Genomic DNA, 22534 nt, shown 5'->3' with positions numbered 1-22534 from the left:
AGTTCTCTCGGAATGTTACAGAATTTTCTCCCATCTAGAGCATCATTAAAACTTATTGTTCTTTTTGCTTAAATTTTACAGAATTTTTTTTCCCAAAAAGATCTTATGATACTAATCTTTTCATTCTCCTGGCATTTACCTAGAAATTCACAATACTGTTTATTTTTATCAGAAATAATATTTTTATTCTGCAAATCAACAGGAGTTAGTGAGTGGATGATAAAATCATTTATACTTAGCAAGTCAGCATCAAAGTTTACATAGTAAAGTTTATATATTAAAGGTTTTATTATTTTATCATTTTAAAGCTCTTTTTATGCTATTTGTATTTTTTTAATAGAGAACTTTATTTTTTTGTCTGTTAAATGTTTCTCCCCTTTGTTCCTCTGAGATATAAAGATCTGTATACATCTGATTTTTTTTTTTTAAAGACATTTTTGCTATAATGTGCATGTGCTCTCCAGAGGGACCGTGAGAGACAGAGAGACAAAAAGTGAGAAATTATTCCCCAGGGAGAATGGCCACACCACAATCCCTTCTCCATTCTCTCCTCAGGATCTTGGGCATGTACTCACATGACCCTGGCGTGAATTTAAAGCTGCCAAGTCTGGGACTTGAACTGCAGTCTACTTTGTGGGATTCTAACAACATAATCATTATGCCATCTATTGGTCTCAATTTTTTAAAAAAATTATTATTCGAATAGGTATGAGTTTATTACTATTACTGGCTCTCTTTGTAGAGATTTCAGGTAATTTTGTAGTAATGTATTAAAAGAAAAATTGATTTCTATTTTGATCATGTTACTTGGAAATAGCTGGTGCCTGGCCCAGTCTCAGTGGCACACGGGGCTAAGATGCACATTCTGCTGATTGGGACCACGTGGGAGGTCAGGGTTCGATTGTCACCTCAACCTAAAGGCTAAGTGTTGTGGCATGTGGCTTTAATTCCAGCAACCCAGGAGGCTGATGCAGGAGGATTGAGAACTCGAGGTTGTCCTGGGCAACAAAATAAGGCCCTTGGTGGTATGTACCTATAATCCCTGTTGGGAGACAGATGCAGGAGTATTGCAACATGGAGAGACACTGTCATTTTTTTTTTTTTTTTAAGAGAGGTTTTTACTATAGGGCGCGTGCGCTTGCCAGACAGACAGAGAGAGACATAGAGACAAAAAGCGAGAAATCACCCCCCCAGGGAGGATGGTCACACCACAATCCCTTCTCTTCCATTCTCCGCTCGGGATCTTGGGCACGCATGCACACGCGCCTGGCGTGAGTTTTAAGCCACCGGGTCCAGAACGCGAACCACGGTTGACTACGGGGGAGTCCAGCGACATAGCCATTACGCTAACTGCTGGTTCCCAAGAGACACTGTCTTAATAAAATGGGAGAATTGCTGGTTTCTTAAAATTAAGATGATATTATTTTCTAGATCATTTTGTTCATACTATCTATATTCTTTTTGCCCTTGTAAGTGTGACTATTTAATCAGAAATACATATAATAGTTGGTAAAGGTATTTATAAGCAATGAGAAGTATGGTATATACAGAAAATGACAGAAATAATCTAAAATAATTTTGAGTCCAAACAAATGTAAAACAATGTAATAAACACATCTATTTTCCAAAATTAGTGAAAGAATAATTTTACTTGTAATATTTATTTGTTATTTATTTTAAAATTTTTGAGAGAGACTTTTGCTATAGGATGTGTGTGCTTGCTGGAGAAACAGAGAGACATAAAGTGAGAAATCACCCCCCGGGAGGATGGCCATGCCTCAATCCCCTTTCCTCCACTCTCCTCTCAATATCTTGTGCATGCAAGCCCATGCTTCTGGTGTTTTTTTAAGCCGCTGGGTCCAGGACTTGAACTGAGGTCAACTACACAGGAGTCCAGCCATGTAACCATTATGCCATCTGCTAGTCCCATGATACTTACTTTAAATATACAAGAAAATGAGAAATTACAAGAGAATATATTGTTCTGCATTATAAACATAATTATGAGAATGCTTCTTGCTGCTTCTAGGAATCCAAATTTGGAGGAAGCTAGCGGGACCTACTCCCTCATTTTACTTTTCTCCTTTAACCACCTACACTCACATGTGTGGAACTTTCTCTGATACAGGAGGTTGTCATTGACTGCTGTGCCCTTTGTTAAGATAGCCACAACAGAGACCAGCAGTTAGCATAATGGCTATGTTGCTGGACTCCCATGTAGTCGACCGCGGTTCGAGTCCCAGTCCTGGTGGCTTAAACTCACGCTGGGCGCGTGTGTGTGCGTGCCCAAGATCCCGAGAGGAGAATGGAAGAGAAGGGATTGGGGCATGGTCATTCCCCCCAGGGGGTGATTTCTCACTTTCTGTCTCTCTGTCTCTCTTTTTCTGACGAGTGCATGCACCCTATAGCAAAAACCTCTCCAAAAAAAGAAAAAAAAAAAAGATAGCCACAACATTGTTGGAAGATTCTTCAGCAGAGCCCAAGTTCTTCTGGCTCACTGAAAAAGTCTGTCTATCTGTTGTGAACTGTCCCTGATGCCCCTGACATCCCCGCTCCTTGTCCTCTTCCATGCCCTCTCAGGCTGAGGTCTGGTGCAAGTTGAATCACAGTAAATTATTTGATGGTCTTGGGGAAAGAAAAATCTGTGTGCTAGTTTTTGTTTAACAAACAAAAGAGTTTCAAGAAAGTAGTAGACTATTGAAACAAAAGTGATATATTCTAAAACATTTGGCATTAATGTAATTTTTTAAAAAAAATTACTTATTTAAAAATTTACATTTAATCACTGTACATCTTTATAGTGTGCAAAATGTTTTTTTCCAGCGTCAATACAGTGCATATTATCACTAACATATAACTTTTCAGTTTTGTTTCTGTTAAATGTTTTATTCCCCCCTGATTCCCTCTTTTCCACTACCTATTACTCCCTCTTTACTGTTTCTAGTATCTTTAGTTGCTCTCCCTGTTATTATACTTTCCAGTCTTTCAGTTTCTGGGTGTGAGTGCAGACATTCTGATGTATTAAGTGGGGATATATCAATACAATGCCCGTCTTTCATAGTCTGGCTTGCTTCACTTAGCATTAAAACTGCTATATTCATGCACTTTGTATCAAATGTCAGGGTCTTATTGTTCTTTATGGCTGAGAAGTATTCCATAGAGTATAAGTGCCACATTATTTCAATCCATTTATCAGTTCTTGGACATTTGGGCTGATTCACTGTCAGCGATTGTGAATAATGCTGGAATAAACATGAATGTGCAAGTGTTTTGCTGACTTTTTCCCGTCCTTTGGGTAGAAACCCGGGGGTGGGATTGCTGGGTTGTATAGTAGTTCCATTTGTAGGGTTGCTTTTTTTCCCCCCTTTATTCTCTTCTTCTTTTTCCTTTCTTCTCTTCATTTAATCATTGTACATCTTTACGGAGTATAAAATGATTTTCCTTAGCTTGAATACACTATATACTGCATATTAGTCCAAACATATTACCATTCACATTATCCTCATCAATTTTCCATTTTTGTGTCCATTAAATGTTTTGCTTTTTTTTTGCCCTTGGTTTTGTCCCTTCTGCTCCCCCCCACCCCATTGCCCATCCTCCTCCCATACTGTCTCTAGTATTGACAGTTGTTCTCCATGCTTTTATACTTTCTTATCTTTCACTTTCTGAAAGTGCAGACATTTGGTATATGTTAAGTGGTGACATACAATGCCTCTCTTTCATAGTCTGGCTTGCTTCAGGTAGCATTAGATCTTCCATATTCATCCACTTCAGGTAGCATTAGATCTTCCATATTCATCCACTTTTTATCAGATGCCAGGTCTCATTGTTTTTTATGACTAAGTAGTATTCCATCGTGTATGTGTGCCACACTTTTTCATTCCATTCACCTGTTCATGGACTTTTGGGTTGGTTCCATGTCTTAGCAATTGTGAATAATGCCACAGTAAAGATAGATGTGCAAGCACTTTTCTGGCTAAGTGTTCTCCTATCCTTTGGGTAGATACCCAGGAGTGGAATTGCCGGATCATATGGAACTTACATATTGTTTTCCACAGTGGAAAACCTACATATTTGAGGAACCTACATATTGTTTTCCATAGTGGTTGCACTACTATACATTTCCACAGTGTAGGAGAGTCCCTTTTTCCTTGAGTTTCACCAGCAGTTATCTTTTTTTTTTTTTTTTTTTTTTTTTTTTTTTTCTGTTTTGACTCTTAGCCATTCTGACTAGGATTAGGTGGTAGCTCATTGTGGTTTTAATTTGCATCTTCTTTATGATAAGGGATATTGAGCATTTTGTTATATGCTTTTTCGCTGTTCATGTGTCTTCCTTGGAGAGTTGTCTGTAATTGTAAATTTTTATTTTATTTTTTTTAAAGTTTTTTTTTAAAGAGAAGGAGAGGGAAAGGGAGAGAAAGAGGTAGAGGGAGAGGAGAAGGAGAAGGAGAAGGAGAAGCAGAGGGGACTAGAGGAGGAAAGTGAAAAAGCAAGTCACTAGGTCCAGGACTTGAACTGTGGTCAGACATGTGGAATTCCAGCACCTTTACCACCATGCCACCTGCCGGCCCCCTGTATATTGCAATGTTTTAAAAGGACTTAAACATCATCAAATCCTGACACCTTATTTTATAGATGAGGTTCTGGGCCAATGAGTGAATGTTTTACCCAAGAGCTTCCAGCTGTCCTTTGGTAGACAGAGAAATACAGTAGAACTCAGAGAACTCAAGATTACCAGCCCTATTCTTTCCATTGTATCAGAATTGATAGGAACAGTTTTCTGGTCAGTGTAAAGATTATATTGGTTATCTGAAACACTTTAATATTTTATTTAATACTTGCTTATTTCAGTAGTTGTACTTTGTTCTCTTTAGAGGACTTTTTCTTTCAGGAGTTCTTTCAGAAGATATGAATAGCTTTGATTAAATAATTAGGGGAGATCTTTAGACCACAAATTGTAAGACATCTGAGGTGGTGATAATTCATAGGAACTTAAGTGTTGAGTAGATCAGGATTCATAGACAGGTATTTTGTTCATTTTCATGAAGTGCTTTATTTAAATTATTTATGAACTGACAACTACTAACATGTTTTAAAGTTATAGCTATGTTGGATAAAAACACCTGAAATAGTTTTCCAATATAAAATGTAAAGTTGAGATAAGATATTGAGTTGTTCAACATCTCATAGAAATGTTGTGGAAACAGGATATAAGCACAAATTCCTGTATTTGGTGCTAGCAGGCAGAATTCTCTGATTTTAATTTCAATCAATTCTCTGATTTTTTCCAGAAGAATGAAAAAGAAGTAGAAGCAAATGATCTTTTGACTTCTGGCATTTACTCTTATGTTTACACTTTAGAATGTTTGAAAACTGATTGCTTTTTCTTTGATACTTTGTCTATTATAAGTTGTCTGAATAGACTAAAGCTATACCCACCACACTTTAACTTAGAGGCAAATTTAACCAAATACTTTAAATAAACAGTAACTAGGATGTTACAATTAATTCTTGTAAGAGTCCTGTCTTCTTAAAAATAAAATGATAAAAATAATAAAATGGGCAAATTTAAGATAAAATGGTAAAATTTGTGGTTGTAATATATAGTGTTTTTAATTTACTCATATGTAGTCATTAAGGTCAGAGTAGTCCTTGACATTTACCAGCAATTGGCTGAAACAATAGAGTGTTTCCCATTTATGAAGCACTGTCAGTTGTTAAAAAAGTTTCGAACGCCAAAGTGAAGTGAATATCCAATGGGAAGAGAGAAAAGGCATTTCTACCTGCAAATGTGGTGGATTTTAAATGGATTCCTGGAATAAAGTCCAAGTTTGCCAGTCTTGTCAGCCCTTGAAATGGATTCAATTGAGAGGCCTTCCTTCCATTTAATCCTTAACTCACTGAGTGGTTGATAATTGGGAGGACCTAGAGAGAAGAGCAAATCTGGTGGGTACTTTTTACTAAAATCCTGTGCTATTGTTACTGGCAAATTAAGTTCAGCTGCTTCTACTCATGGTCAATGAAATGAGAGAGGCAAAGACTGGAGAAGGGAGTTTATTTCTGCAACCAGGTGACAGGGAGACAGACAGTAAACTCTACCAAATTGTCTCAAAAAGCTCAGTATGTACTTAGTATTTATAGATACAAGTACAAGCATATACAAATCATTCTTCACTACAAAGTCAGTCACTTTTCTTTGAGTAATTATCCTGATTCCTGTTTTTCTTCAAATACCTATTCCTGGTTTCTCATGTAACCATTCCTTAATCAGACCTCGCTCATGATTCAGCACTTGGTCAGATTGTTCTCATTAAAGGCCTTTCTTAATTTAAAAACGGCTGCTGTCCTGCTAAACTTCAAGTTGGCCTGCTTCACTATTTGATTTCGTTTACTTGTGCAGTTGTGATTGATCCCCATAGTGTAGGTATTTAAATAATAGTTCATATGATTGGTTGTAGTATGGAAAACCAAGTGAAGAATGAAGAATTCTCCGCATGAAGAATTTTGTTTTACATCTGTTTCAGTGCTTTGTTTGAAGTTAAGCCTTCTTAGCTGGCTTTGGTTGAGCCTAAAGGGAGCATAAAATGAATATATAGGTTGTTTTCATTGAGTTTTTCTTTCATCACCATTTGGAGTTCTTACTGACTCAGTCATTTTGTCATTTACTGTTGAACAAGCAATATTCTGTATATTTGAGGAAAAAGATGCTTATTGTATATATGAGTTATACTTGTAGATTCACTCTGAAACTTTTTCATATTCTTTCATGATGATAATTGTATTCTTAAGTATAATTTAAGAAAAAAAATGAGGAAAAATCTTGATGGATATTTAAAGATAGTGTAAGCTTATAAATATTTTTCTTGACATGAAAATGTTTTTGAAATTTTTTGAATTTGTTTTTGAAAATTAAACATTTGTTCCAAATGCATAATTTGAAACTCTAGTTGTTTTTTTCCTTGTCTGTATTTCGTCCCAGAAATAGAAGTGCATCAATAGTTGCCGATTTTAAATAACTAATGTTGATTTTGTTTCCAGGCATTTAACTTAGAAATATGTAACAATTACGAAATGGTCCTGAAATTTAATAAATGCATAAAATATCTTTTGGGAGATATTTTTATGTCAACTTTGAATATTAATTTCTAGGATCCTATCCAACACATGTCCTAACACCTCTTGATTATGCTGCTAATGATCTTTGTATTGCTCAATATTCTCTAAGAAAAAGATTTTAAAAGCCTGAGACAAGAATAATTGCTTTAAATGGGGTTAAAAGTTGAAATCTGAATTTCCATATTTTGGATTCTGTTTTATGGGTTATTTGCAAGCCTGCCTACGGCCAGGTTATGTATTGGAAGGTCTTTTATAGCCAAGATCTAAAATGCGTCAAATCATATAGTCGGTGTTCTGATATGTCGTTTCTTTTTTTCTGTTAGCTCTATTGTTTTACTATGGCTCTCAGATCTTACACATTTTTTTTGTTTGAGAGGTTTTTTTTTTTGATAGTTTTTTTTTTTTTTTAAACTATAGGGTGCGTGTGCTTGCCAGACAGATAGAGAGACAGAGAGACAGAAAGCGAGAAATCACCCCCCAGGGGGATGGCCATGCTGCAATCCCTTCTCCTCCATTCTCCTCTTGAGAACTTGGGCATGTACACTCACGCGCCCGGCGTGAGTTTAAGCCACCGGGTCTGGAACTCGAACCACAGTCGACTATGTGGGAGTCCAGTGACGTAGCCATTATGCTAACTGCTGGTCCCTCAGATCTTACTCTTAACACACTAAGAGTAATAACATCCTTTGAAGGAAATAGCGTAGAGCATCTATATGATAGAGAAGGAAGAAAGTATATCTAACTTACAAACTAGTATATTTGTTTTAGAAAATGATCTTCTTGTAGGAATCGCACTGTTCTTTTGCTTGTTCAGCACTTACAATGGCTAACCCGTTCTTTCACACAGACCTACCCTTCATTAATTAGCAGATCTTATTGGCGTTATTTAAAATTGATTCTGCATCTGTTACTTGTAACCACTTCCAAGTTCTCATTTTTGTATATTCTCTTACCTTTATCAAGTTTCAAAAGCCTACTACTGATAAAATGATTACCTTCAATGAGCTTAGTAATTAATTTTAATAATTAAAAAAAGTCAATGAAATATGGTAGTTTTTGAGTTCAGAGATTCTCTTTTTTTCACTACTGTATAGTTGGGGTTGACTATGCTTGATACATCGAAAATTTACTAAGGAGTGTTTGTGAAGGAATGAAAAATTAAAGATTATTTATGGTCCTGAAACTTAATGAATACATTAAAAAAACCCTTAGAAGATATTTTAGTTGCTAGGAATACATCCAGTACATGTCCCAACACTGATTATGTTCTGAACGAATACAGAAAAATTTTACCTATTGACTGCTATATGAGACACTCCAGTAGGTGCTGCAATATTTAAATGAAGAATAAAATCTGGTGAGGAAACAAAAGGCAGATATAGTAGTAAATGGTAGAGCGGAAATTTGTATTAAGTACTATGGGGGCACAGAAAGTAGGTATTTGATATTTCCAAGAGCTTGGATTGATTATCTGTTGTTCAAATCATGTGAACTCTTTTTTGGGGGAGAGGTTTTTACTGTAGGGTGCATGCACTCTCCAGAAAGACAGAGAGCGACAGAGAGACAGAAAGCGAGAAATCACCCCCCTGGGGGGGATGGCCACGCCACAATCCCTTGTCCCTCCATTCTCCTTTTAGGATCTTGGGCACACACGCACACGCACCCAACATGAGTTTAAGCCACTGGGTCCAGGACTCGAACCACAGTCAACTACATGGGAGTCCGGTGACATAGCCATTACATTAACTTTTGGTCCCAAATCATGTGAATTCTTGAAGTTAGTATTACTGTTGCTTTGTTTTTTGGATATCAATCCAAGTATTTAATATATAGCAATGCTTTGAATTAAGAAACTCACTGTTATGTAGATTCTATTACTAAGGAATAAGTTTTTAAAAAGTAGTTATGGTATAACATTACTTGATGTGTTATTATTTAATTTTAAAATATTTTTTATTATTTTTTATGAATTTTAAAAATTAATTATTTAATTTTATTTATTTTTATTATTTCTAAATTTACAATAGGACACGTGTGCTCACCAGAAACAGAGAAAGAGAGAGAAAATGAGAAAGCAAGCTGCTAGGTCCTAGATGCAAACTGTGGTTGGCCATGTTGGTATCCACACCTTAACCACCACACTACCTTCTGGTCCCTTTGTTGCCCATTTTTCAAGACAGCTGGAACTAAAGTGTGGTGGTTTCCCAGATTAAAATCTTTCCCAGTTTCCTATAATATCTGTAACAGATCTCTTGTTTTTAAATCATGGTATTGTTTCCACCTTGGTTAGCATTTCATGTATCTTAACTTACTAGTAAACAACTATTGGGATAAGTAACATGCGCCTTCATTAGAAAGTCAGATAAAAGTCTTTCAGATCCAGTTTTCAGAATAGTGTCATAATTTGCTTTGTAATGCTTATGTCCTGGATTCAAAACTTACGTAAATACTTTTCTTGAGTTATGGACATAATCTTCGTCAAAACTTTTTAGTAAAACATGCAGGTCTGTAGTTTCAACAAGCCATACCTACAATAAGTTTATTTTTAATTTTGGTCCTTGATATTATTTGATCTCTCTTCTTGTTCTATCTCTACCCATATCCTGTTGATTTTTTTTTCTTTTGAGAGGTTTTTGCTACAGGGCCCGTGTGCTTGCCAGACAGACAGAGAGAGGCAGAGAGACAGAAAGTGAGAAATCACCCCCCGGGTGGATGGCCACGCCGCAATCCCTTCTCTTCCATTCTCCTCTTGGGATCTTGGACACGCATGCACATGTGCCCGGCGTGAGTTTAAGCCACCGGGTCCGGGACTTGGGACCATAGCGGTCAGCTACGTGGGAATCCAGTGACATAGCCATTACGCTAACTGCTGGCCCCTCCTGTTGATATTTTAAAGATGGCCTTGGAGCACAGACCTTGTCGTACTTGCTTGCTTTATAAGTTAATGATTTATTTAGTCATGTGAGTATGTTTTATGTAACATAATGTTTATGTTAAGGTAAGTGATGAAATATTTCTGTAATAACTGTATTGGAAATAAAGTTGCATTTCTAGAACTCTTAGACATTGAAGGAATCTCTTAAGCTTTTATTAATGAGATATTGTTTTGGACATGTTCTAGTGTTATTGCAATTTTTATATTTCCATTAATATTGTCTACTTATCATCTTTAACGCTTTTGGGAAAGTGAATGTTCTGAGTTATAAAGAGCATAAATCTAATTAGAACAGCATTTCCTATTTAAATTTTAGATCAGTTGATGAATTCAGTCAAAAATGTGTATATAAGTATGTGTATATGTTTGTTATGAGGTTGTGAACATTCATATTTTTTATTTCCTTTAGCCATAAATGTCAACAGTATAAACCTTTCTTGTCCTCAAATGGAAGCTTCATAAAACCTTGACTGGCAGTACCAACAATTGGCGTAATGGCTTTGTCATTTGACTCCCATATAGTCAACCATGGTTTGAGTTCTGGACCAGGTGGTTTAAACTTGTGCCAGGCATGTGTGTGTGCGTGCCCAAGATCTCAAGAGGAGAATGTTGGAGAAGGGACTGCAGTGTAGCCATCCTCCCTGGGGAATGATTTTTCACTTTCTGTCTCTTTGTTTCTCTTTGTCTTTCTGGTGAGCTCATGCACCCTATAGCAAAAACCTCTCCCCCTAAAAACAACAACAACAGCAACAAAAACTTTGCTGTCTTGACAATAGAACTGTACCATACTTAGTGTGTAATTGGTATACTTTTTAGCTAAAATCAACCAAGAGCAGAATTTTTTTTTTCTTTTTTTGTACCATCTCCAGCATAGGTGACTAGACCTAGAAGTTTTGGATATTGTGCACATTCTGTGTGCATTTTATTTTTTGGAGTCTATACTGAATATGTCAATATGTCATATATTTTTATTGAAAATAAGGCTCATTCAGTACTTGTTTATTTATCCTTTAAGATTGCATTAGTCCCCACATACTCTACTGACAACATTTTTGAATTTTTCACTTTGTCTTTCTTAAATTCCAGTTTTAAGAACTTGGCTCTTCTGGCATTTTAGCAGAAAGAACCTCTAGTCAGGAAGGAAAGGGAATCAAGTTGTGGGTTTTAAATTCATTGATTTTAGTCAAGGATACTTGGTTTGTCTGAGGTTTGTTTTTCTGAGTATAACATTAAGGGCTGGATGTTCCTAAGGTTCTTTCTCAAATAGTTACTGTCTAGGATGTCTTTCTTATTAAATCTCATAGACTGGTGTGGTAGCTTCATGTCTCTCCTCCCCTCAACCCTCAAGGAGGTTCCTTATATTTCCTATCCCCAGGAATTTGTGTCTATTCACTGCAAAACATTGAGGTTAGACCATGTCTTCCATATTTCTAAACATTCTTTAGAATACTGTATTTTGCTTCTGGTTTTCTAGAAATATAGTAGCTTTTTCCTAGTCTTACTCTTATATTATGAAATATTATTTTCTTTGAATTCACTAGAAGACTAAGGAATAGTTTTAATATTGCCTACACATTATCACCTGCCCTTGTTAATCCAAATGCCTTTACAATCAGAACAATGATTAGATTAACATTACAATTTTCTGCTCCATATTTTCTCAGAATTATCTATGCCTACTCAGTTTTTACAGCTACTTCTAAAACATGAAACTGGGAGAAAGAGTTAGTTCATTGAACACCTTAAGTAGTTTTTTTTTTTTTTTTTTTTCCTGGAGTGGATTTTATTATAATGCATGTGCACTCGCCAGAAAGAGAGAGACGGAAAGCGAGAAATCACCCCCCGGGGGGATGACTATGCCACAATTCCTTCTCCTCCATTCTCCTCTCGGGATGCAGGACACGCATGCACACGTGCCTGGTGTGAGTTTTAAGCCACCGGGTCCAGGACTTGTACCGCGGTCGACTGCATGGGAGTCCGGCAACATAGCCATTACGCTAACTGCTGGTCCCTTAATTAGTGTTTTAATAGATATTCCCAAGTTAGAAGAAAGGGACAGTACAAAACTGATGAAAAATTTTTGTAGAAATTTATTAATTCTGAGAGAATAGGAGCTTGTCTGTATTTATTTTATCTCTAGTGCATAGAAGAATGTCTTGCCTGGAGTAGGCCTTATGTTAATATTTGTTCAATAAATAATGAATCAAATTACAACTGGTTAAGTACAGTGTAAAAGCACTTAGTTAACACTTTTATTTAAAGTCTTGGAGCACGTGCAGAAGATGGAGACCAATATGATACAGTGTCTGAAACCTAGTTAAATAAAAAATAGTGGGAAAAGATCAGGAATCTTTACTTGGAAGTTTAGGAAGTTTAGTTGGGATGGAAGGAGAATTTGTTTACTTTAATTCTTGAGAATAGCATTTAGAATAATGGAGAGAATTTAGACCTTTGTCAGGTACTCTGTCTCTTAAAACTTGAGATGTTCATATAGAAGTTGAATGACCATCTGTCAGAAATGTCAAAGAAAGGAACTCCTGAAGGAGCATATGTTGTATTTGTTGGACTCAAAGGTCTATGTGTGCCTATGGTTCTGAGAGTTTTATGTCAAAGGGAGACTGGGCATGGTGTGTTGTTTCCAGAGGATAATGAAGTAGATGTGAAAATTTCTGTTTTTGCTAAAGGGATTGGATTTATAGAGTTTTATCCAACATATCAACATTCTTGTCACTGAGAAGTGGAAATAGTTTTCTCTTTTTATTAATAAGAGATGGGTAATGGAGACCAATTAGTGAAAAGTGGAAGTAGTTTTCTCGTTTTATTAATAAGAGATGGGTAATGGAGACCACAGAAAAGTGATAGTAGATAAAAATGAGGTATCTGTGAGGGAAGTGAGGAAAGAAAAATGAATTAGCAAAATCATTTGCTTTGGGTTAGCACATGGACACTCTTCTAATGTGTTGGTAACCCCTGATAAATGATTTCTTTTTTAACATCACACCAGTGAGAACACTGTAGTCATCTGGAGGCCTTATGTGGAGTGGGAAACCTCCTAGCACACCTTAGTAACCTCTGAGAGTATCGATTTACATGGTAATTCATGAAATCATTTTTACAGTGTTTGAATATGAGTCTTCAAGAATGTTCAAGAATGTTTAAATCTTTTTTTCCTGCAAAGTTGAATAGTTTAAAGATGATTAAAAACTTGTTTTGTAGTCTCTTGAAGTTAGCAGTTCATTGAGGGAGACAGATGTACAAACAATTATATTACAACTTGGTAATGTATATTTAAACTATGGTATAACTAACATGCTGTAGGAACAATCTGCTTTGGGAGATTAGAAACGAAAGCACACTGGATCCTGAGAGGTAAACTTTGAAGGATAAAAAGTATAGGCGTTGGGTTCATAGGAACAATAGGAAGATAAGACTCTGCCCTTACAGACTTGGTGAAAAGATTAATGTCAAATAAGTTAGTTATAAAATTATCAAATGTTCAGGGATAAGGTGTTAATTTTTCAGAAAATTCTCTAAATGGGAGCAGGAGGAAGCAGAGTTTGGGATAAATTGAATGTGGCGCAAGGACAAAGTTAGGGAGATGTGTGTCAGCACCCTCCAGTCGAACAAATATCCACCTGCGAGAACGGAACACTCCTGCTGTTGTGGTTTGTAAATCCCTGATGTGGAGGTGGACACAGCAGCTGCTATTAGCCTGATGCCATTTAGACATGGCTTCATAAAACAAACTCTCCTTACTGTGGTTTTTAGACCAATCTACAGGGAAGCATTGTACTGGTTATGCTGATAAAGCATTCTGAGCCATATGGCTGTTACGATTCTCATTGTAAGCTAATGTAGTTAATCGAATGGCATTCCAGTTGTACATTAGTTTCTTGTGCACTTAATGTCACTCTTAGGCTGAAGATGGCTCCACCCAGAGTACAAAAATAAAAGAATTTCAGTTTTAGGTTTAGAAAGCTAAGATTCAGACAATGGACTCAGACGAACTCATCAAGATGAAAACTGTTGGGGGCCAGCAGGTGCTGTGATGGTTAAGGTGCTAGACCCCACATGGCTGACAGCAGTTGGAGTCTTGGACCCAGAGGCTTGAAAATCACACCAGGAGTATGTGACTGCATGCCCTAAAATTTAGAGAGGAGAATGGAGGAGAAGGGATTGCTCTGTAGCCATGCTCCCTGGAAGTGATTTCTCACTTTCTCTCTTACTATCTCTGTCTCTCTCTGGTGAGTGCCTAAGACGTATAGCAAAAACCTGGAAAAAAAGGAAAAAAAAAAAGATAAACACCATTTCTAGTGAGTAGCCTAACGTTGCAGTAATACAACTTCAGAAAGAATTGTACAAGTCACATACGGTCAGGGGAGACATATGTAGACACTTTGAATAACTGCAAGTACTCAAACTATGAGGGTGGAAAGGAGGAAGAAGAGACTGCAAAGGAAGATAGAAGGTGGGTTGTGAAAGAATGGGTAGAAGATGTTTCAGTCTTTTTTTTTTCTTTTTTCTTATTACAGTAAGTTGAATTTAATGGAAATATTTGTGTTTCTGTTGGTAAAATGTTATTCTGCTTTTTGCTATTAATATTTAATGAACAGATCTCCTTGTTTTAAATCCATTCTGGATCTGTGATCCACATAATATTCCTTAATTGTATTTAGTAGGATAAAGATGATTAGGTTGCTGTGTAACGACTAAAGGTATAAGAGCCAACCACCATGACTTTGGCTCACTGTTTATATGTACAATCTACTGCTTTGGTTATTTTATTACAAGCCCTGTGCAGTACCATTTTGAATTTCTCTAGTAATGAAATTGTGTAATCATAATAATTGAGAATTGTTTTGTCTAGGAGAGGTTTCCCAAGTTCTTGTAATCTCTTAAAAGCTCTCTATAGACCCGCTCTTTATTTAGTATATTTGCTTTTAAGGTGCTTTCATCTTTTATCAGAATTTCATGACTCATAAGCATTTATGTAGTATGATTGCATTTGAAAACTTAAGACTTTTTAAAAACTATGCTTGAGTGAGATAAAGGTAGTAGCATTTATTTTCCTCAAATGAAGAATGTAACAACTTATTTGATAGTTTTTATTTTCTATTGTCTTACTAATGCTTAGTGAAAACTGAAATGTAGTTTGTGATGCCAGTTTTTACTCTGATCCATGAATGGTAATGTGTGATTAGAATGGTACGAGATTTTTAAAATCTTTTTTTCTCCTCGTTTACTGTATTATTGTAATTTTGTTTGCCTAGTGTCTGTTCCACACTTTCTAAACTTCCTTACATCTGAATTTTCTGTAACTTTACTTCAGTTATTGAGTAGGTAGATGATTTTATTTTAGTAAGGTAAAGAGTCTGACAGATCTTTTGGGTGGTTGGAAAAGTCAAGATGTAATTTTTCTATGTTTTTTATGCAAAAATGCATCATGACTTTTCTGATTGACCAATATGTTCTAATCCAGTTCTGTGAGTTAGTTGTGTAGATAGTACACGTGTTTCTTGCTTCTACTTAACAATTTACATCTGTTTTATTTCTTATCAATACCTTAGGAAAAACATATAAGCAATGAAGAAGAGCACTTAAGGCGGATGGAAGAGGCCAGATTGCAGCTCAAAGATCAGCTTCTTTGTTTGGAAACCGAACAGGAGTCCATTCTTAGTGTGATAGGAAAGGAAATTGATGCAGCTTGTAAAACTTTCTCCAAGGACTCAATGGAGAAATTGAAAGTAATTATAAGTTCTTATTTTGCCTTAAATTTTTTATTTTCTAACATATAACTGTAATGGGAGTTTAAAGAAGGGTTACATGGTAGGTATATTTTTATTCCAGAACATTTCATGAAAACAAGTAACTTCTTGCATTTTTTTTAAAAAAAATGAGACACTATTATCTGTTGCACAGTCATGGTGAGGAAAAGTATAGTGTTATTCCATTGAGTTGTCTATATCTCACTCTGTAAAAGAAAACATGTTGTGAGAAAGAGGCAGCAGTTCTGACTGAGGAAAATATTCTGGGAGTTAAGATCCCTGGACTTTGAATTTTTTGTTATTATAGGCTATTCTTGTTAGTATATTACTGGTTACCATCTGTTGAGTACTTTATTACAGGTATTATGGTAAGTGTGGTATTTGCAATCTCTTCCTTAACCCCTAAAACAAATCTATTTTTTAGGTATTCTGATTAAATCCAATTTAAAAAGAAAGAAAGGGGGCCCGGCAGATGGTGTGGTAGTTAAAACACTGGACTCCCACATGGTCGACAGTGGTTCAAGCCCCAGACCTGCTGGCTTGCTTTCTCACTTTCCTTTTCTCTCTTACTGGTCAAATTAAAATAATAATAACAAAAACAACAACAACAACAATAATAAATAAAATAAAAAATTTTAAAAATGAGGGAAAAAAATTTAAAAAGTTCCTTTAGAAAAAGAGAAAGGAAGTAAAGTAGGTTTTAGAAGAGTTAAGTAACTTGACTCTGGCTGTGCAGCTGGTAACATGCTAAACTAGGACTTCAAACCTTGGAGATTTAGCTTGGACCCTAAACAAATATCTACTATCCTATTTACCTTCCCTATTTAAACAAATTGTATTTAATTTTTTTATTCCATCTTTTAAATGAAATATTGCTACTCAGTTTGTAGTTGTGATGAAATGATAAATAAAAGCAGAAGTGATCATGGATGCTTTGAATTTCTTGAATGTAAACACCCATATCAACTGTAGGTTCTGGTACTGTGTATATTACACGCAGAGAGCATCACATTGCTTTGATATGGTTTGACATAACACATTACACTTCAGCATCTTTTTCTCTTGTAGTTCCTTCATTTGATGTTATCATAGTACTCACATTATGATATTCACAAAGTGCTTTTATTTATTAGGTGTTTCTTTCTCTTTTTTAGTTTTGCTGTGGCATGCGTGTGTTCACTGGACAGGGACACAGAAAGATACAGAGTGGGAGATGGGGGGAAGTAAGAAAAAACACTCTGTGGGGGATGGCCACACCACAGTCTATTCTCATCTATTCTCTCAAGATTTTGGGTACACATGCCCAGTGTGTTTTTCAAGCTGTTTGATCTGGGACTTCAACCTCATATTCGGTCATGTATGGTCCAGCTACCTTAACTACCACACCATCCACTGGCCCTGTTTCTTCCTTTTGTTTTATCATTCATTTTCTTCCTCATCTATAATGACTTTCCCTTCTCATGCCACTACATTCTCCTCTTTTTCTTGCGCTTTCTCACCATATTTTTTTCTCTGTGTTTGTTTTTTAAGTTTCTTTCTTTCTTTCATGAGAATGAGAGACAGATACAGACAGACACACACACACACCCAACAGGGATTTGTGCTAGATTCATGGGCACATGTATGTGCACTTGATGTACACAGGTCAGTCTGGGAAAGTGAACTTGCAGTCCAGCATCCTTGAGTTGTTTACTACTGCTGTAGTAGTAAACAGCCCTTTTTTCTCTCATTAGTTGTGTTTAAAATAAAATAAAACTAAACTCTGCTCTTGCTTTCACAGGTTTCTTAGGATTTGATGTTAATAACTTTTTTTTTAACTGATAGAATTTGGTAAAGTCAGGGAATTTTTTACATTATGCTTGCTTATAAACTTTTTTAAAAAAAAAATGTTTTTACCAGATGGCATTCACACTGTCCAGAGTGAGATAGAGACAAGGAAACTGAGAAATCACCCCCACAGGGTGATTGGCCACATTAAAACCCTTCTCCTCCTACATTCTCCTCTCAGGATTGTGGGCATGTATGCATGTGTACCCAGCATGATTTTCAAGTCTCTGGTTTTGGGTCTTGAACTGTGGTCAGCTATGTGGGAGTCTGGGACCTTAACAACCATGCCACTGCTGGCCTCCCTATATATGTTCTGAGAAATCACCCCCACAGGGTGATTGGCCACATTAAAACCCTTCTCCTCCTACATTCTCCTCTCAGGATTGTGGGCATGTATGCATGTGTACCCAGCATGATTTTCAAGTCTCTGGTTTTGGGTCTTGAACTGTGGTCAGCTATGTGGGAGTCTGGGACCTTAACAACCATGCCACTGCTGGCCTCCCTATATATGTTTTTTTTTTCGAGACCTTAACTGCCATGCCACTGCTGGCCTCCCTATATATGTTTTTTTTTTTCCCCCCTGGAAAAAAACTAGTTTGATCTAAGTCATGAGTAGGAAGTAAATAAAAAAGAATGGACATTTGATTATTATTATTTATTTATTTTTGTTTAGAGAGATTTTGTTGCTATAGGTCATATGCACTCACTGGATAGACAGAGGGACAGGAAGCAAGAAATTACCACCCAGGGGGGATGACCATACCACAGTCCCTTCTCTTCCATTCTTCTCTCTGGATTTTGGGCACACATGCCTGGTGTAAGGGGTCTGGGACTTGAACTGGGTCAATTACATGGGAGTCCAGTGACATAACCATTATGCCATCTGTTGGTCCTGTGATTATTTTTTTAAGAGTCTACATTTTTCTCATTGTGGATATCTTTTCATTAGTACCATCTGTTGTTTTGTGCCTTGAAACCTGAAAAAAAAAAAAACTGAATATTCAAAAACATAGCATTTGCTCGCTCTCAAAGAAATCATCAAGGGGTTTGATGATAAAATTGATCGTTTGCTTCATAGTTTATAGTTCTATGAAATAGTGGCTGAAGAACCATGTGAAATGTTTTCAAAAAGGGAATAATTTTACTTATTTTTCGTAATTCTTTTGACTTTTTTTTTGAGAGGTTTTCGCCTAGGGCATGTGCGTTTGCTGAGTAGAAAGAGAGACAGAAACAGTGAGAGGGAAAGTGAGAAATTACCCCCAGGGTGCTGGTTACCCTGCAATCCCTTTTTTCCATTATTTTCCCAGGATCTTTTAGCATGCATGCACATGCTCCTGGCATGATTTTCAAGCTACTGGGTCTGGGACTTGCACTGTGGTTGGTCATTTGGGAGTTCAGCAACATAACTGCTACACCACCTTCTGGTTCCAATTTTTTTATTTTTATAATATAGCTAATGAGATTTGCAGCCATTGTATTAGGGAGTTACTATACTATGGAACGGATTAAAAATAATAGATACTTAGCAAATAAACTTGGTTTTGAAAAGTTTGGGGAATGTTGATATTATTTCTCATACTTTTCCCAATTATCATATTTTTTACTTATTCTACTTTAGGTCATGCATGTAGTGTTTGAAAACTTAAGAACAGACATACAATAGTCTACCACCATTACAAAACAATTAGAAAAGCATCTGAATTAAAGATATTTCATTTGTACAAGCCAATCTTTGATAATTCAAGAGCCCAACTAAATAGAGTAACTTTATTTCTAAGCTTTGTTTTAGTCTCTCTGTTCCCATACACTTGGTCTGAATAGGAATTCATTTCTGGAGCATGAAGAAAATGAGGTTTAGATCCAGTCTAGAGAAACTGAAGAGAAAAAGCCTCTTTCACTAGAATCTTGGTGAAGGGTCAGAAGAATGGAAGACTAGAGCAAGTTCGGAGGACATCCCTGGGCTGGAGAGTGGTGCAGCAGTGAGACATGATGCTTTCGGAGGCAGACTCATAGAAAGGTTCTGGATTCCCATACACAGACATCTCTGACTATGACTGCCATAAGTGTGCCTGTGATCTGGGCTGACTAAGGCTCAGTGTGGATGGTGGCATCAAGGCCTTGCTGGGGATGTTCTATTTTTCTGTCTCCTCTTGCTGCTTCTCTTGCTTGTGGAAGGCATAAACTTTAAAAAGTTAAAATAAATAGAAGGCCATTGTGAGAATATCTCAGATGAAAACAAGGAATTTTTCATTGAAAATTAAAAAAAAAAAGTCAGGTCATCTTTATTATACTATTGCAAAGAATTTGTACTATGTCTGTCCCTTAAGGCTTTATAGAATTCTGAATTAAGAGTAATGAATATCTGTTGACAGAATTTTCAAAACAAAATATTGCAGTTATTTACAAAAAAGACTAAGATACTGGGTGTGAGAAAGTTTGGATATAAGGATACAATATTATAACACTGTTGTATACAGCCTATGGAAGACACTCAATATGTGTTAATCATAAGTCTGAATAATTACCTAATGTTTGTAACAGAAGTAACATATTCGTTGAGACGTATGCAAGTACTTGAGAATAGGAATAAACACCTTTTTGCAGAGAATGGGATATTTTTAAATGGAATTTCTTGAAAAAGGTCTTAGAAAAAAATACTATCACAGGGTTAAGGGAAAGTAGGAATTGAGGAAAAACATCTCGCATTTACATTTTTAAAGTCATTGGTAACCCTTGAGTACAATTTTACCTCAGTAATTAGGCAAAACCAGATGGCAACAAATTTTATAAATGAGCTGGTGTGAAGGAAATCAGGGCAACTGCTATCGACAACCTGTTTACTGTAGGATTTCGTTGCTATCTTAAAATAGGAAGCAATGTTAATAGGATGTTAGTGATGAGTTTCTATCTGTGTCCCTACCAATAATGAGACAAAATGCCCCTCATAGTAGTCACAACCAATAATGAGACAAAATGCCCCTCATAGTATTAAATTAAAGAAGGATAAGTGAGACAAAGAATTAGTTTTCTTTGTAATCACATCTAACCTCTTGTGAAATACATTACATGGAACAAGATAGGCAAGAAATAAAAGAAATGGAGTAAACTGACTTTAATTGAGGCTTATTGTCATGGAGACCTTCATGGAATCAGCCTTGATAGTTTTTAGTAGGGATAGCTCTTACAGTTCATTTTCCCAGCTCTGTATATTTGAGTTAAGTGTTTACTGTCAACACATACTTACATTGGCTTGTAAATAAACGGTGGTTTGGAGTTTGTTGTGCAAAATTTCTTTTGTTTAAGTTTGGAGACTAAACTTCTGGATGCTCTGGTGGAGAATTTCTTTGATGTAAGTTCATGTCAGAGAAAAATCTACTTCTAATATATTCTTTGCTCTTTTTTGTAGGTTTTTTCATCTGGTCCTGATATACATTATGACCCACATCGTTGGTTAGCTGAAAGTAAGGTAATTACTCTTTGAATCCTAACGTTTCCCAGTATTTATGAACTCCATGGCATCCTATTTGGTTTAGCTGTATATTTTGTCATATAGCTGGGTATATGAAGCTGTAATACTTCATTGCAGGGAAAGATAGCACTGTAGTGCACTTACGAAACCCTCTTATTTCTTATTGTAACATTTAAAGATTAGTTTGCATATATAGAAATAGAATGAAAGCATAAAGGCAAGTAAAGCTGTTGAATATTAAGAACTAAATTCTCACCAACTCTTCTGCCATTTTACTTGGGATAGATAAAGCTTGTGTCTCTCTGGAATTGTGGAAAGGTCATGCAGCTTGAGCTGATCTTTATTTTACACATACATACTTAATATCTTTTGCTCTTTGAGGGTAAGCCCAAAAGCCTGTCAACTCTGTATTGCTGCAGTAAATCCTTTTATTTTTTGGATGTTTTCTTTTAGAAAATGAGAGAGTTAAACTTTTTTATTTATTTATTTATTTTTTTTTAGAGAGGTTTTTACTATAGGGTTCATGTGCTCACTGGAGAGACAGAGAGAAATCACTCCTCATCCCGGGGAGAACCGGATGGCCATGCTGCAGTCTTTTCTTCTCCATTCTCCTCCCAGGATTTAGGGCATGCATGTACATGTGTCTGGTGTGAGTTTAAGATGCAGGGTCTAGTACTCAAACTGTGGTTGACTATGTGAGAATCCAGAAACATAATCATTATGCTATCTGCTGGTTCCAAATTTTCTGTTGTAATGGTAACTTTTATGCTATATGTTTCCCTGGCATATGATTACAATTTTATGATAAATAAGCAAAAATAAATATAGCTGAACAAATTTTAATTTTAGCATAAAGATTCATCTACACTGGGATAAGTACCAAGTACTTTCATGTGTAAGGTCAACTTGGAAATTCATTACTAAAATATATGGAAAATTATAACCAGATAAAGTGCAGATATCTATTTATTCAAGTATTAACAATCCTATACTTGCATTTCTTTCTCAATGATGTTATATAAGAAAACCTGTGCAGATAATTTGACCAATTGTTGCCCAATATAGGATTTTATTACAAGGATTGTAGGGGTTGGGAAGGAGAAACTCAGGAAGAAAACATTTAATAGATGCAAGAATAAAAGTTCTTTGTTGAAAATGATATATACAGTATAGCTTTGACTTGATTGACATGTGCATGCTTTGAAAAATCATATTGTTGGCATCAGCAGTTAGTGTAATGGCAGTGTTGCTGAACTCACATGTTGTCGACTGTGGTTCGAGTTCTGGACCTGGTGACTTAAACTCAAACCGGGCGCATGTGCGTGTGTGCCCAAGATCCTGAGAGGAGAATGGAGGAGAAGGGATTGCGGCATGGCCTTCCCCCGTGGGGAGTGATTTCTTTCCTTCTATCTCTCTATCTCT

The 22534-nt window shown here is 36.2% G+C and overlaps 1 protein-coding gene across 1 annotated transcript in view; it reads left to right on the top strand.

The window, feature by feature from the left end:
- Positions 1-22534, top strand: part of CEP128 (centrosomal protein 128) — a 461274-nt gene that overhangs the window by 162710 nt on the left and 276030 nt on the right. Inside the window, exons 18-19 of the mRNA XM_014591066.2 lie at positions 15619-15795; positions 21050-21109. Of these exons, the coding sequence (XP_014446552.1) occupies positions 15619-15795; positions 21050-21109 (237 nt within the window). The remainder of the gene's footprint in view (positions 1-15618; positions 15796-21049; positions 21110-22534) is intronic.

The sequence above is a fragment of the Tupaia chinensis genome, unplaced genomic scaffold, assembly GCF_000334495.1.
Source record: "Tupaia chinensis unplaced genomic scaffold, TupChi_1.0 Scaffold000528_1, whole genome shotgun sequence".
Lineage (NCBI taxonomy): Eukaryota > Metazoa > Chordata > Mammalia > Scandentia > Tupaiidae > Tupaia > Tupaia belangeri.
The sequence above is the reverse complement of the archived record's forward strand: the minus strand, read 5'-3'. Positions and strand labels throughout refer to the sequence as shown.